General features: G+C 42.4%; 1 protein-coding gene across 1 annotated transcript in view; it reads right to left on the bottom strand.

The window, feature by feature from the left end:
• LMBRD1 (LMBR1 domain containing 1) overlaps nucleotides 1-3,596 on the bottom strand; it is a 116,489-nt gene extending 112,893 nt beyond the window's left edge. Inside the window, exon 1 of the mRNA XM_060030407.2 lies at nucleotides 3,346-3,596. Coding sequence (XP_059886390.1) covers nucleotides 3,346-3,417 — 72 coding nt within the window. The 5' untranslated portion in view covers nucleotides 3,418-3,596. The remainder of the gene's footprint in view (nucleotides 1-3,345) is intronic.
• Between the last annotated feature and the right edge of the window lie 12,950 nt (nucleotides 3,597-16,546).

The raw sequence follows: 16,546 nt of genomic DNA, 5'->3' as shown, positions 1-16,546 counted from the left end.
TCACCTTGCCTTATGCGGCAGAAGAAAATGAAGTCCATCCTGTTTGCCCAAGGTTACAAAAGTAGTCAGTCTCAGTGTTCTGATTCTTTAGAAGATGACTGGCAGCAGTTCTCAAAGTGTTAAGTCCCCAGACCCCTGGCAGTCCCACAACCCTTTCTGGGGATTTGCAAATTGAAACTAACCCCATAATAATACTAAGACGTCATCCGCCTCTGTCACTATGTTGATACATGATGGTGCAAAAGCCTCGGTGGGGAAAACTGCTGGCGATTTAAGCATGAATCAAGACAATGGCACCAAACGTGCCAGCAGTAATCTTACTCTTTACCACCACACCACGCTCACATAAGGGGGAAAAAAAAATTTTTTTAAAGACTATTTAACTTAAAACTATAATTGACAAAGCAGTAAATGTTACCTTTATTAAACTTCAACACTTGACTCTTTTAATACTCTGTGGGGAAATGCATACTGGAAGTATGTACTCAACCTGCGATGGCTGGCTGCCCCCAGGAAAAGCACCTCAGTATTTAAGAGTCAAAAGCCAAACTAGGCACTATTTCCAAGAAACATCATTTTCACTTGAAAGCACAAGTGACTAACTATGGTTATTCAGACTTGGATATTTGGCAGATTTTGTCTAAATGAACAAAGGAAGCCAATCAGTTCAAGAAAAACAACTGACAGTATTTGTTACAGATGATAAAATTCAAGCTTTCAAATGAAAACCAGAATTTTGGAAAACCTGTATCCACGACTGTGAGCTTGACAGTTCATTTCTGAGACATTTCTTCTGACAAGATCAGTAGTGATACTGATGAATGTGATATTTTGATTTATATAATGAAAGGTATCCATATTTGGAAGATCTGCATAACTCAGTGAACCAGTATTTTCTAAATGATCAAATGCATCACATTATAAAACCACACACGGGGAAAGATCCATTCAAAGTACAACGTGGACTTTAATACAACTGAACAAAAGTTCATTGATAGGGTTTCAGAAACCATATTTCATATTAAGAAGCTCTACTTACTGAGTTTTGGTGTAGTATTATAGAACAAGGTCCACAATGACCTAAAAGATACTCTGCTTCCAACTGCATATCACTAAAACTTCATATACTTCAACCAAAATGATCTCTGAAAAGGCTGAATGCAGAAGCAGACATGAGAATTCAGCTCTCTTCTAATAATCCAGGAACTAAAGAGACTTGCAGAAAATTAAACAATGGCCCTCATTACTAATTTCTTTCTACTCCAACATCTAATTTCAGACCTTTAATTCCCTTCTCATTTTATCTTGTTCCCACTGTAATATCACCAACTTAAATGGCTTCCCTTCATTATCTACCCAAAGTTTGCCTCAATTCCACTTTCTCCCAGTATTGTTCTCTATTCTCTGAAGTCCTATTTAATTCATAAAACCATACTTTGGTTTTCAGTACTTAAAATAACCTGTTACAAGAATTTTTGTTTTCCCACCTATCTTCAGGCCCTCCTAAAGGCCACATTTTGCTTTGTTTGCATCCTCCTACAATTTACAGCACAACTGCTGTACCTTACATGTTTTTCACTGATAACTGCCAAGAGACTCCCCCCTGAACTTTGATACAGGTTACCTGCTCCTTTGTTTTCCTCTGTCAGGGAGGAGGAAATGTACCTTTCGTTCTTCAGTTCTTCTGACTGGTCTAACAACTAAATTGACATGGGATAGATCAACAGGAGAAAATCAAACAAACGCTTGAGAACATGTATACAGGGGAGAGACCCAAGAAAACTCGCCAAAATGGCCAAAGCCCTCACCTTAAATACCACTTTCAGCTATAGACAGAGGATCCTGGCGGGGGGTGGTTTGGGACTTCAACAGGGAGGAAGGCAATTCACAGGCAGGCAGAAAGCAAAAGGTTGGCAAACACACTTTTGCTGGGCCAGGCAGACACAACAGGACAGAGGGACTCGGATCTCTAGGCCCAGCGGAGAACCACCACCATCACGCCTAGCCCACATCCTCTGCAGATATCTCAGGTGACGACTCTATTTTGGGAACAAGCCCCTTACCTAAAATTCTCCCAGCAGCTAAGACAGAGGTAAAAAAGAAAGATTTCCCGAGTCTTCTGTTTCTTACATATAATCAGCCTGAACTAACCATCAAGCCAGAGAGCCATTCCGGGGCGCCAAATTTTGCTCCCCTACAAAGTCAAGTGAATACGAGGGTATGGAAAAGCCAGTGAACTCTCCAAGTACAGGCTTTGGAAACCACAGCCAACCTTCACGGTTTCCACTTTTCTCCAAGCAGAATAAAGTGTGCTCTGGGGTAAAGGCATTATTACTTTCCGGGCGAGGGGTAAAAGCAACAAGAGAAGCCTTTTCAAGTTTTCGCACTTTGGAGGGGAGAGTAGTTTCCGCTGCAACACTTACTGGAAAAACAGACACACTGGAAAAACACAGAGGTTGCAGACACGGTAGTGGAATCAAGAAAGTGAAGTAAAATAAGACAAGTCTTGATTTCAACAAGTGAAGTAAACAGTTTTTTGGTTCGATTTTGTTGTTTTCCTAATGCAAAGTGGCAAAATACTTTGGGGCAGATAGTTGTCCTGTTGTCCTGTTGGGCTGGAGACCACGAGGGAAGAGTGAGACTGGGGAAGGGTACGAAGAGAAATAAACTGAATTCCCAAATAAAAGGCTTTTAATATAGGTTAGGGAAGTACAACCTAGGCCATTTGGCCCATTAAGGCCCACGTTTTGCTCACTGGAGAAACAGGAACCAGGGGGCTGGGAAGGAGACACCTGAAGTCAGACAGGTGGGTACACAGACCCTGACACTGGCAGTGACCAGGGGCCCAGCTCCGCCCTGCACAGGTTTTCGCCCATCAGGAACCAGGAAGGAACGCGAAACCCAGCGTCAGAACGAACACCGCACGTCACCAAGGCAGGGTCTCACAATGGGCAGAGAAGGCTGAAGACCCCCCATCCTAAGGGAAGGGACAAGGTGGACCACTCAGAGGGGCAGAGACACCCCCCTTCCGGGGCGACGACGCGGCGCCCACGGGACTCGAGCAGGCGGGCGCTCCCGGGTCCCAAGGCCCCTCCTCTCCCCGGGCCCCCCATACCCAGGGGCGCCAGCGCGGAGTCCGGGTCAGGACGCAGCCATCAGCCGGGGGGACCACCCCGCGCGGGCAACGAGGGGCCGGCGCGCCCCTCACCGCGGCCCAGCCCGGGGCCCCCGCAGACCCCGCAGGAGCGGGCGGGGCGGGGCAAGGAGGGTCCCGGCCCCGGAGACCAACGGCGGGGCTGCCCCTCCCCCGTCCAGGCCCTGGGGAACTCCAAGCGTCTCCCCTACCAGGAGCAGGAGGCCGAAGATGCACCAGCCGATCACCAGCTCGGCTGACGCCGCACCCGCCGCCGCCGCCATCTTCGCTTCCGGCCGGGACAGCCCCGGCGAAGAGTGGAAAAGGAGGGGAGAAGGGAGCGAGCGCAAGACCCGGCCCCGCGCACCCTAAAGGTTAAAAGGGCGGAGGGGCGGAGCGCCTGGTTGCCTAGGAGACCGGACCCGCGAGCGGCCCCTGGCGACAAGCGGCCGGGGGCGGGGCGCGCCCGGGACGCCGTGACATCACGCGCTGCCGGCTGCGGGGCGGGGCGGGGTTTCTGAGGAGGCGTGGTCTCCCGGCCACGTCACCTCTGTGGAATACTTAATTAGGTCCTGGCTGCTGAACCGGAAAAGCTAGGAGCCCACGCGCGGCGCAGGTGTTGTTCTGCTGAGCCCGGTCGCCTTGGGGGCTTCCCCTGCCGCTGTAAAGGAAGAAGCTCCCTAGTGTCCAAGGCAGAAGTCCTCCCCAGGTTGCAGGCATGGCGGACTATGAAGGGAACGTTTCCCAGCTGCCCAAATGACCTTCTGATTTGCTGGCACCGGGGCCCAGCCTGAGTAGCTGCTGGGCTGGACGCTGCCTTATCATGTGATGTTATGGCCTTTATATTTAGATCTCTACATTCCTGTAAATTTCCATGACGACTTTATACCCTAAACGTACTTGACTCTGTGAACATATCAGAATGAAATCGCAGCTACTCGTGATGTTCATAAATAAGTGAGCAAGGTACCGCCATAGGCCCATAGTGAAGCCCACGGAATGGTTCCGGGGTGGCTTGCCTGGGTCCATGGAGCGTGGGTACATCGTTAACCACTGAATTGAGCAAACGTATTTGTAGTCACAACACAACTTTATGGATGAAGCCCACATCTCTTGACAATGCATTATGTGGTTATGTTACCCCCGACCCGTTTCAGGCTGGAATCCTGCTGAAGGGAAGGGCAAAATGAGGAGGGAAGAAGAAAATCGAGAAGAGTTTTACTGTGAATTGTACCATCCAAGGCGGTTTCCTGCTCTCTGAACTTGCGAGTGTTTGAATGTGACTTTTCCTCCTGTGGGCCATTCACTTCTGGGGAGGCCTCTCTCCTATAGTTTCCTCAAAGTGAATAGAGACATCTCTACTCCAGCTAGCCACTTAAAATTCCCTCACCTGCTGCAGGGCATACTGTGGTCACTTAAACTTCTGCCTCTTCCTGCTAAGGTCTCCTAGTCCTCTCCTGAAGGCCCGCTGGCTTGGAGGAGAAATTTAAGACAACGGCAGGCCAGTTTTGCCCCTTCTCACACACTGCCCAAATCCCCTGCACACCACATGATCCGTATGGCTTGCACCAATAACCTTTGAGAGCGCAGGCCGTTCCCAATGTAGCTGCCTTGTCCTAGTTCTAATATTAAAGCTATCAGCCCTTCTTGGATATCCCAGAGGGAGTCAGCTGAACTCCAGGGTCGGCTGAAGTTCTCCCATGCCTAAGTTGTGTACCAGCCCTCTCTCAGATGCAAGGACCATATGTCAGATTTCCCAAGTAGCTCCCTCGAGGCCTCCCTTACTAGGCTAGGGATTAAATGGCAACATGTCACCTCAGCCTTCCACACACATATCACTTCTTGGAGTTAGAAGTGGGAATTCATAGACCAGCACCAATTCTCAGAGGAGAAATCTCTTCAATTTCTCTTCTCCCCCTCCAGTCCATTTATTACTATTTTATTTGGCTGAAGGGCCAAGAATTTAAACTCCTCTTACATCCCTTTTTAACTCTGTATGTGAAGGAGAATTTATGGTTAGGAGGGGAGTTCAAGAATTAAAGATCATAATCTCCCTACCACTTTAAATTTTATGTGAAGCTGGTGATTTTTTTTCAAGACTAGAATGAACCATTTTTTTGTTTGTTTTTTTTTGTGGTACACGGGCCTCTCACTGCTGTGGCCTCTCCCATTGCGGAGCTCAGGCTCCGGACGCGCAGGCTTAGCGGCCATGGCTCACAGGCGCAGCCGCTCCGCGGCATGTGGGATCTTCCCGCACCGGGTCACGAACCCGTGTCCCCTGCATGGGCAGACGGACTCTCAACCACTGCGCCACCAGGAAAGCCCTAGAATGAACCATTTTTAATAGCTGATGTACTGGGTTGGCCAAAAGTTTCATTCAGTTTTTTCCAGAAGATGGCTCTAGTAGCGCATAGTTATCTTTAACTTCATTCGAAACAATTTTGTTAGGTTGTATGTGACAGCTGTCACATCAGCGTGCATTTTAAAAAAAGACATCAAAATTGGTGGATTTTTGTGTAGCCATTTTAATATTGAATATGGAAGAAAAAAGCACCATTTCCGGCATATTATGCTTTATTATTTCAAGAAAGGTAAAAAACGCAACTGAAACACAAAAAACGATTTGTGCAGTGTATGGAGAAGGTGCTGTGACTGATCGAACGTGTCAAAAGTGGTTTGAGAGATTTCGTGCTGGAGATTTCTCACTGGACGATGCTCCATGGTCGGGTAGACCAGTTGAAGTTGATAGCGATCAAATCGAGACATTAATTGAGAACAATCAATATTATATCACGCGGGAGATAGCTGACATACTCAAAATACACAAATCAATTGTTGAAAATCATTTGCCCCAGCGTGGTTATGTTCATCGCTTTGACGTTTGGGTTCCATATAAGTTAAGCAAAAAAAACCTTCTTGACCATATTTCCGCATGCGATTCTCTATTGAAACGTAATGAAAAGTTTCCATTTTTAAAACAAATGGTGACGGGCGATGAAAAGTGGACACTGCGCGACAATGTGGAATGGAAGAGAGCGTGGGGCAAGGGAAATGAACCACTACCAACCACATCAAAGGCCGGCCTTCATCCAAAGAAGGTGATGTTGTGTATATGGTGGGACTGGAAGGGAGTCCCCTATTATGGGTTCCTTCCGGAAAACCAAACGAATCATTCCAACAAGTACTGCTCCCGACTAGACCAACTGAAAGCAGAACTTGACGAAAAGCGTCCAGAATTAGTCAACAGAAAACGTATAATCTTCCATCAGGAAAGCACAAGACCACATGTTTCTTTGATGACCAGGCAAAATCTGTTACAGCTTGGCTGGAAAGTTTTGATTCATCCACCATATTCACCAGACATTGCAACTTCAGATTTCCATTTATCTCAGTCTTTACAAAATTCTCTTAATGGAAAAAATTTCAATTCCCTGGAAGACTGTAAAAGGCACCTGGAACAGTTCTTTGCTCAAAAAGATAAAAAGTTTTTGGAAGATGGAATTATGAAGTTGCATGAAAAATGGCAGAAGGTAGTGGAAAAAAGGGGTGACTATATTGTTCAATAAAGTTCTTGGTGAAAATGAAAAATGTGTCTTTTATTTTTACTTAAAAACCGAAGGCACTTTTTGGCCAACCCAGTACCTTCCATTGAATTAAGCTTATTTAATAAATTGGGTTCACTCTTTTGCTGACTCTGAACACCTAAGTATTGGGGTAGCATTGGGCAGTAGCTTGACTTTCAAGTTGGAAAAGCCTTGTAAACCTGTGTTGCTGATGAGAGAGTGACTAGTTACAAGGATAGTAGTAGTTTGAATCAGGAAGATTGGGAGAAAGGGAAAAGAGAAAGTGACACACCTGAACAGGTAGAAAAGGGCACGTCAGCCCATCTTTCCATTCTTCCACCCGGTCAGGATGTACTATTCATTCAGCTTATGACCAGACCAGTGAGGACTGAACACACTCTCCTGAGTGATGTTCTTAAACCTAGGAAGCTTTACATTACAGACCAGAGTTCTTTAAAAATAATAACCATCTTGGGCTTCCCTGGTGGCGCAGTGGTTGAGAGTCCGCCTGCCGATGCAGGGGACGCGGGTTCGTGCCCTGGGCCAAGAAGATCCCACATGCCGCGGAGCGGCTGGGCCCGTGAGCCATGGCTGCTGAGCCTGCATGTCTGGAGCCTGTGCTCCGCAACGGCAGAGGCCACAACAGTGAGAGGCCCGTGTACCGCAAAAAAAATTATAATAATAACCATCTTTATTGGTTGTTGATAATTACAAAAGGAATACATGCTCATTAATAAAATTTCCAAACATGCATAATTTAGAAAGTAAAAAGCTCCTAATAAATGAACACAATCTTCCTCACCCCCAGATACTTGCCTTTAAGAGTTTCAAGGCTTTTTGTGTGCACATTGTAATATACTCCCTGAGGATGTAAAAACCCAATAGACAGTCCTTTCCTGCTCCCCTGATGCTATAGATTGAATATTTGAATATGTGCTCCCCCGACCCACATCCATATATTAAATTCTAAGACTCAAGGTGATGCTATTTGGAGGTAGGGCCTGTAGGAGGTGCTTATGTCAGGAGGGCAAAGCCCTCAGGAATGGTCAGTGCCCAACTCCAGAGAGCTCTTCAGCCCCTTCTGCTATGTGAAGTTAAATGAGAACATAGCCCCAGCCAAACACTGAATCTGTCACCACTTTGATCTTGGACTTTCCAGCCTCCAGAACTGTAAGAAAAAATTTCTGCTGTCTCTAAGCCACCCAGTTTATGGTATTTTTGTCAAGGCAGCCCAAATGGACTAAAGACGCTTGGAATTACTGTAGAAGCCCTTGCCGTACCCTACACCCAACAAATCATGGGAAGGTACCAGGATTTCTGTGGATGCTGTTCCATTTTAAGGTCAAAGAAATGGCCATGTGTAGCTCGTCACCCCCAAGGGGTTTAATAAGAGGAGATGTTGCAGGAAAATATAGGCCTATCCAAACCTAGAGCCCCTTGACTATATGAAGAGGGCTAGAGGCCTTTGGAGGAAGGCAATGTGTGCAAGGGAGCAATTCTCCCTCCCCTCGTTCTTCTGTCTCTCAGATTTTGAATAGTCTTTCCCTAAAGCCAGTGGGACGAGATTACACAAGAGAATCACCCATCAGGTTGCAGGGTGTGACCTGAATTTTGGGAGAGGCCCGGCGTCACTGCAGGTGCGGAGGGTGACTGGCTCACGGGGTGCCAGGTGCTGAGCTGGGATAAAGAGATTGCTGAGGAGCGTCTTGGTGCAGAAAGGGTGTGGGTGAGCTTCTTCCCATCCACCCGTCCCCGGCGCCCCCAGGCTAGCTCATTCAACTCACCCTGAAGGCTTTGGTGGACGCCCCTGAGAACTACCCTCTCCCATGGGCTTATTTGTGTGGAAGGCTAAGGAGAGCCACAACAACCTCCCCTGGTGGAGGCCTTCCAGAGAATTCTCTTGGCAAGACAGGAACCTGTGGACAGCAGGAAGCTGGTGGAGTGGCCCAAGTGAGAAAACAGACCAGGCCGTGACAACCTATAGAAAGGTTATCTTGACACCAAAACCAGACAAAGACAGAAGGAAAGAAGAAAACTACAGTGAACATAGATGGCAAAACTCTCAACGAAAGAGCTCATGAGGGCTTCCCTGGTGGCGCAGTGGTTGAGAGTCCGCCTGCCGATGCAGGGGACACGGGTTCGTGCCCCTGTCCGGGAGGATCCCACATGCCGCAGAGCGGCTGGGCCTGTGAGCCATGGCCGCTGAACCTGCGCATCCGGAGTCTGTGCTCCGCAATGGGAGAGGCCACAGCAGTGAGAGACCCGTGTACCGCAAAAAAAAAAAAAAAAAAAAAAAAGAGCTCATGAAGCACAAACCATCACTCCTCTCAGCCCAATCCCAACGGCACTCAAGAGGCTCCCCTCCTCGAGCTGGGGGATGGGGGGCAGGTGTGGGAAACGGGAGGCACGAGAATGGTTTCTCATTCATTCCCTTTACGAGGTCCTTACGAGGTCCATAACCAAAGATAGGATTATGATCAAGTGACAAGTACTGTGATCAACAAGGTCCTACTGTATAGTACAGGGAACTATAGTCAATATCCTGTAATAAACCATAACAGAAAAGAATCTGTAAAAGGATATATATATGGATATATATATGTATTACTGAATCACTTTACTGTACACCAGAAACTAACACAACATTGTAAATTAACTATACTTCAATTAAAAAAAAATTAATGGTAAAAACAAACAAAATGAAAAAACATGTACTGTGAGGTAGAATTTATAGAAATAATCTTACATAGGAATTGGTAGAAAGACAAAAAGAAAATTGAAAGTTTTCATTCAAAGGAAAGAAGAAGAGGCTGGAAGAAAAATTTATGCCAATGGGACAGAAAGAAAAAAAAGTAGGATATAGAGGCTTAACTTGGCCTAGAACTGGAAAGTAGAAGGGTGAATGAGTCAGAAACACCTGAGGGTCAGGGGCTGTGGAGGGGTCAGCAATGTAAGAGTCCCATCGCAATGACTGCAGGCCTTAGGCCCAGCAGAGTCAACCTACCCGCGTAATGGTAACTGTACAGGTTGCTATGGCCTGCACCCTGAAATTACATTTAGACCATAGGGAAATCTAGTTATGTATCCAGGTTAACTGTGTGTATTACACCACTGGATTTTAACATGTTGTGTTTCAAAAATAGCTGCTTTTTACACATCACTGAAAAAAATTTTATTACCTTGTTGGAAATTTAAAATATCAGACTGTCCTTCCAAATAAGGCGCTTGAAAACCCTCAAAATTTGTCTTCTTGTCCTATTTTCTGTCCCTCTCTTGCTAACCGATAATCCTCCTTCTGACTGACAAATAACTTCTCTTGCTATTTTAATACCTACAGTCAGGTTACAGTTAAGCCTTTCTGGCCTCAGATCCCAGTGACTTTGCACATGTCTGTCCTGCTCCATTGCGTGCTGATTTAGAACTTATCTCTCTGTTGGGCTCCGTGTTGTGTCTACACGTAATCTTCCGTCCAAAGGATTTAACAATGATCCAGGGGGAACGTTTCCGTGGACCTGAGGAAGTTTGATCAAGCCTTTTCCTCCCAATGCTAGTAATCCCCTTTCACTGTCATTCAGCTGAATTGGTCATCACAACCCTGAGAAGTTCTTTTCTTTGTGGAAGTGCTTACAGTATGTTTATAAGGTAATTGGCACCTATGGTTGAGAGCCCATTTGGTTCTGCTAGAACATTTGCTCATTTGTATGTAAACCAGTGGGGGGGGGGGGCAGAGGTTTTTGCACAAGAGCCAATCCATGAAAAATGAGAAGTCTATGCTCTCCGTTTCTTCATTTAAAATCAAAAGAGCTTTTTTTTGAGTCCCAAAGTATATGTTATACTCAAAAAACGTGGTTCACCTATTGCACTGTGTAGAAAACTGACAAAAACGAAAATGACACTGAAATGTTAATATCTGAGTGTTTTTGATTTGTGGACACAGAGGCAATTTTCCAGTTTCTCATTCTAAAACTAGACTGCACACAGTATCATAATGTGAATTGTGAAATTCGCATTTCCACATTTCTGCAATTATAAACTCTTAATGGATACCATTTGTGTACTTCTAATGGAACAAACATTCTCACATGAACTGGTGACCCAAGTTAGTTTTCGTCTTAAGACTTTTCTTCTGGTGATGCAAGAAATGATTTATTCATAGTCTAGACATGTTAAAATATCATGTAATATCAATACCTTCAAGTGTTTTTCATTGTGTCAATTCCCAAGCCTGGTGTTTATGTACTTTAAGGTATAAGAAATAAATTTAGTCATACAACTTAAACATAAAGTAATGTCAAAGTCAGTTTATGAGTGGAAATTACAATAAAAACTGATTTTAAATTTATGGTGTTTAAAAGTGACCCATAGCACGGTGAATAATTTTAACAAAGGAAGCATGTATTTTTTCATTTGTAGCATAGGCTGCTCCTTTCTCTAGTAATAGGGCTCCTCTCGCGACTCCAGCATCTATTCTTTTCCATCGTGGGATTCCATTTGCCTCATTTCTGGGCTTCTCAGATTATATTTGAAATCAAAGTGCTGTGTGCTTTTCGCCAAGAAGAGATTGAATTTTACTAAGTAACCTTAACATTGGATTTAACAGTACATTTTAGACATTGTTAAACAGAAACCAATCTAAAAAAATTAATATTCTGTAGTTCAATCCTGTGAATAAAGCCATTATTTTCTAAATGAAAACCACCTCCTGCTTCACGACAGCATGGTCTCTTCACTGACGCCTAACTATTTTCATTGAACTATCAATGACGTACAATATTATGTTAGTTCAGGTGTACTACATAATGATTTGGCATTTGCATACATTATGAAATGATCACCACCATAAGTCTAGTATCCATCTGTCCCCATACAAAGTAATTACAATATAATTGACCAAGTTCCTTATGCTGTGTATTACATCCCCGTGGCTTATTTATTTTAATCCCCTTAACCTATTTCACTCAATGCCCACACCCCTCCCCTCTGGCAACTACCCATTTGTTCTCTGTATTTATGAATCTGTTTTCATTTTGTTTTGTTTGTTTGATTTTTAGATTCCACATATAAGTGAGATATTTGTCTTTCTCTGGCGGACTTATTTCACTTAGAATATTACCTTCTAGATTCATCCATGTTGTCGCTAATGACAAGATTTCATCCTTTTTATAGTTCCATTGTCTATATACACCACATCTTCTTTATCCATTCATCTGATGATGGACACAGGATGTTTACATATCTTGGCTATTGTAAACAATGCTGCTATGAACATTGGGGTGCATATATCCTCTCAAACTAGTGTTTTTCTTTTCTTCAGGTAAATACCCAGAAGTGGAATTGCTGGATCATATGGCAGTTTTATTTTTCATTTTTTGAGGAACAGCCATACTGTTCTCCATAGTGGCTGCACCAAGTTACAATCTTCCCAACAGTGCATGTGTGTTCCATTTTCTCCACATAATTGCCAACACCTATTTTTCTTACTTTTTTTGACAATAGTCATTCTGACAGGTGTGAGGTAGTATATCATTGGGGTTTTGATTTGCATTTCCCTGATGATTAGGGATGTTGAACACCTTTTCACGGGTCTGTTGACCATCTGTACGTCTTCTTTAGAAAAATGTCTATTCCGGTCCTCTGACCTTTTATTTAAGTGGGTTGTTTGCTTTTTTGATGTTGAGTTGTATGAGCTCTTTGTATGTTTTGGGTATTAACCCCTTATTGGATATATCATTTGCAAATATCTTCTCCCATTCATTAGGTTGCCTTTTCATTTTGTTGATAGTTTCGTTCACTGTGCAAAAGCTTTTTAGTTTGATGTAGTCCCATTTGTTTATTTTTACTTTTGTTGTCCTTGCCTGGGGAGACATGACCAAAAAATATTGCTAAGACCCATGTCAAAGAGTGTACTGCCTGTTTTCTTTTAGGAGTTTTATGGTTTCAAGTCTTGCATTTAAGTTTTTAATCCATTTTGAGTTTATTTTTGTATATGGTGTGAGAAAGTAGTCCACTTTGATTCTTTTGGATATAACTCCAGTTTTCCCAGCACTATTTATTGAAGAGCCTATCTTTTTCCACATTGTACATTCTTGCCTCCTTTGTCATAGATTAATTGACCATGATAGGGTGGGTTTACCTCTGGGTTCTCTATTTTGTTCCATTGATCTATGTGTCTGTTTTTGTGCCAATACCATACTGTTTTGTTTACTGTAGATTTGTAGTATAGTTTGACATCAGGGGAGATGATACCTTCAGCTTCCTTCTTCTCTCTCAAGAGTGTTTTGACTATTCAGGGTTTTTGAGTTTCCATACAAATTTTAGAATAATTTGTTCTAGTTCTGTGAAAAACGTCATAGGTATTTTAATAGGAATTGCATTGAATGTAGATTGCCTTGGTTAGTATGAGCAATTTAACAATAATAATTCTTCCAATCCATGAACACAGTATATCTTTCCATTTATTTGGGTCATCTTCAATTTCTTTTTTGTTTTTTAATTTAATTTAATTTATTTTTTATACAGCAGGTTCTTATTAGTCATCAATTTTATACACATCAGTGTATACATGTCAATCCCAATCTCCCAATTCATCACACCACCACCACCACCACCCCCTGCAGCTTTCCCCCCTGGGTGTCCATATGTTTGTTCTCTACATCTGTGTCTCAATTTCTGCCCTGCAAACCAGCTCATCTGTACCATTTTTCTAGGTTCCACATATCTGCGTTAATATACGATATTTGTTTTTCTCTTTTTGACTTACCTCACTCTGTACGACAGTCTCTAGATCCATCCACGTCTCAATAAATGACCCAGTTTCGTTCCTTTATATGGCTGAGTAATATTCCATTGTATATATGTACCACATCTTCTTTATCCATTTGTCTGTTGATGGGCATTTAGGTTGCTTGCATGACCTGGCTATTGTAAATAGTACTGCAGTGAACATTGGGGTGCATATGTCTTTTTGAATTATGGTTTTCTCTGGGTATATGCCCAGTAGTGGGATTGCTGGATCATATAGTAATTCTATTTTTAGTTTTTTAAGGAACCTCCATACTGTTCTCCATAATGGCTGTATCAATTTACATTCCCACCAACAATGCAAGAGGGTTCCCTTTTCTCCACACCCTCTCCAGCATTTATTGTTGGTAGATTTTTTGATCATGCCCATTCTAACTGGTGTGGGGTGCTACCTCATTGTAGTTTTGATTTGCATTTCTCTAATAATTAGTGATGTTGAGCAGCTTTTCATATGCTTCTTGGCCATCTGTATGTCTTCTTTGGAGAAATGTCTATTTAGGTCTTCTGCCCATTTTTGGATTAGGTTGTTTGCTTTTTTAATATTAATAAAAAATATTAATATTTTTGGGGGCTTCCCTGGTGGTGCAGTGGTTGAGAGTCCGCCTGCCAATGCAGGGGACATGGGTTGTGCCCCAGTCTGGGAAGATCCCACATGCCGCGGAGTGGCTGGGCCCGTGAGCCATGGCCGCTGAGCCTGCGCGTCCGGAGTCTGTGCTCCACAACAGGAGAGTCCACAACAGTGAGAGGCCCACGTACCGAAAAAAAAAAAAATTAATATTTAAAAAATTTTTTAATATTGAGCTGCATGAGCTGTTTATATGTTTTGGAGATTAATCCTTTGTTTGTTGATTTGTTTGCAAATATTTTCTCCCATTCTGAGGGTTGCCTTTTCATCTTGTTTATGGTTTCCTTTGCTGTGTAAAAGCTTTGAAGCTTTTTTTATTTTATTAGGTCCCATCTGTTTATTTTTGTTTTTATTTCCATTACTCTAGGAGGTGGATCAAAAAAGATCTTGCTGTGATTTGTGTCAAAGAGCGTTCTTCCTATGTTTTCCTCTAAGAGTTTTATGGTGTCCAGTCTTACATTTAGGTCTCTAATCCATTTTGAGTTTATTTTTGTGTATGGTGTTAAGGAGTATTCTAATTTCATTCTTTTACATGTAGTTGTCCAGTTTTCCCAGCTCCACGTATTGAAGAGACTGTCTTTTCTCCATTGAATATCCTTGCTTCCTTTGTCATAGATTAGTTGACCATAGGTGTGTGGGTTTATCTCTGGGCTTTCTATCCTGTTCCATTGATCTATATTTCTGGTTTTGTGCCAGTACCATATTGTCCTGATTACTGTAGCTTTGTAGTATAGTCTGAAGTCAGGGAGTCTGATTCCTCCAGCTCTGTTTTTTTCCCTGAAGACTGCTTTGGCTATTTGGGGTCTTTTGTGTCTCCATACAAATTTTAAGATTTTTTGTTCTAGTTCCATAAAAAATGCCATTGGTAATTTGATAAGGATTGCATTGAATCTGTAGATTGCTTTGGGTAGTATAGGTATTTTCACAATATTGATTCTTCCAATCCAAAAACATGGTATATCTCTCCATCTGTTGGTATCATCTTTAATTTCTTTCATCAATGTCTTATAGTTTTCAGAGTATAAGTCTTTTGCCCCCTTGGTTGGATTTATTCCTAGGTATCTTTAGTCTTTTTGATGAAATTGTAAATGGGATTGTTTTCTTAATTTCTCTTTCAGATAGTTTTTTTTTTTTTTAGTGTATAGAAACGTCACAGATTTCTGTATACTAATTTTGTATCCTGCAACTTAACTGACTTCATTTATTAGTTCTCATAGTTTTGTTGGCATCTTTAGGATTTTATATGTATATTATCATGTCATTTGCAAACAGTGACAGTACTACGTCTTCCTTTCCAGTGTGGATTCCTTTTATTTCTTTTTCTTCTCTGATTGCTGTGGCTGGGACTTCCAAAACTATGTTGAATGAAAGTGGCAGGAATGGGCATCCTTGTCTTGTTCCTGATCTTAGAGGAAATGCTTTCAACTTTTCACCATTGAATATGATGTGACTATGGGCTTGTCATATATAGCCTTTATTGTGTTGAGGTATGTTCTCTCTACACCCACTTTTTTGAGAGTGTTTATTATAATCAATATTGAATTTCGTCAAATGCTTTTTCTGCATCTATTGAGATCATATGATTTTTATTCTTCAGTATGTTAACATGGTGTATTACATTGATTTGCAGATACTGAACCATCCATACATCCCTGGGATAAATGCCACTTGATCATGGGGTATGATTCTTTTAATGTACTGTTGAATTTGGTTTGTTAATATTTTGCAGAGGATTTTTGCATCTATGTTCATCAGTGATATTGACCTGTAATTTTTTCATTGTTGTTCCTTTCTTCTTTTGCTTTCTTCCCTTTTTTATTTGGTGACTATATTTAGTGGTAAGTTTGGATTCCTTTCTCTTTTCTAATGTGTATTTTTTATAGGATTTTGGTTTGAAATTATCATGATGTTCTTATATAACAACCTATGAACAGTTGACCCTTGAACAACATGGGTTTGAACTACACAGGTCCACTTACACATGGATTTTTCTCAATAAACATACAGTTGGCCATCTGTATCTGCTGGTGCAGAACCTGCGGATACAGAGGATCAACTGTAAGGGACTTGAGTATCTGTGGATCTTGGTAATGCAGTGGGTCCTGGAACCAATACCCCCATGGTCCCTAGGGACAGCTGTATGCATGTGATAATTTTAAGTTGATGACCTTTTAAGTTTGAATGCAGTCTAACAATTCTACATTTTACTCCCTCTCCAATGTTTAATGTTGTTGATATCATATCTTACATCTTTTTGTTTCGTGTATCCCTTAACTACTTATTGTGGATGTAGATGATTTTACTACTTTTGTCTTTTAACCTTTCTATTACCTTTATACATATTTGATATACCTTAACTGTATGTTTGCCTCTACCAGTGAGATTTTTTTCTCTCATAATTTTCATGTTTCTAATTGTGGCCTT

Source organism: Delphinus delphis, chromosome 14 (genome assembly GCF_949987515.2).
Source record: "Delphinus delphis chromosome 14, mDelDel1.2, whole genome shotgun sequence".
NCBI classification, from domain to species: domain Eukaryota; kingdom Metazoa; phylum Chordata; class Mammalia; order Artiodactyla; family Delphinidae; genus Delphinus; species Delphinus delphis.
This window is presented reverse-complemented; position numbering and strand designations above follow the sequence as displayed.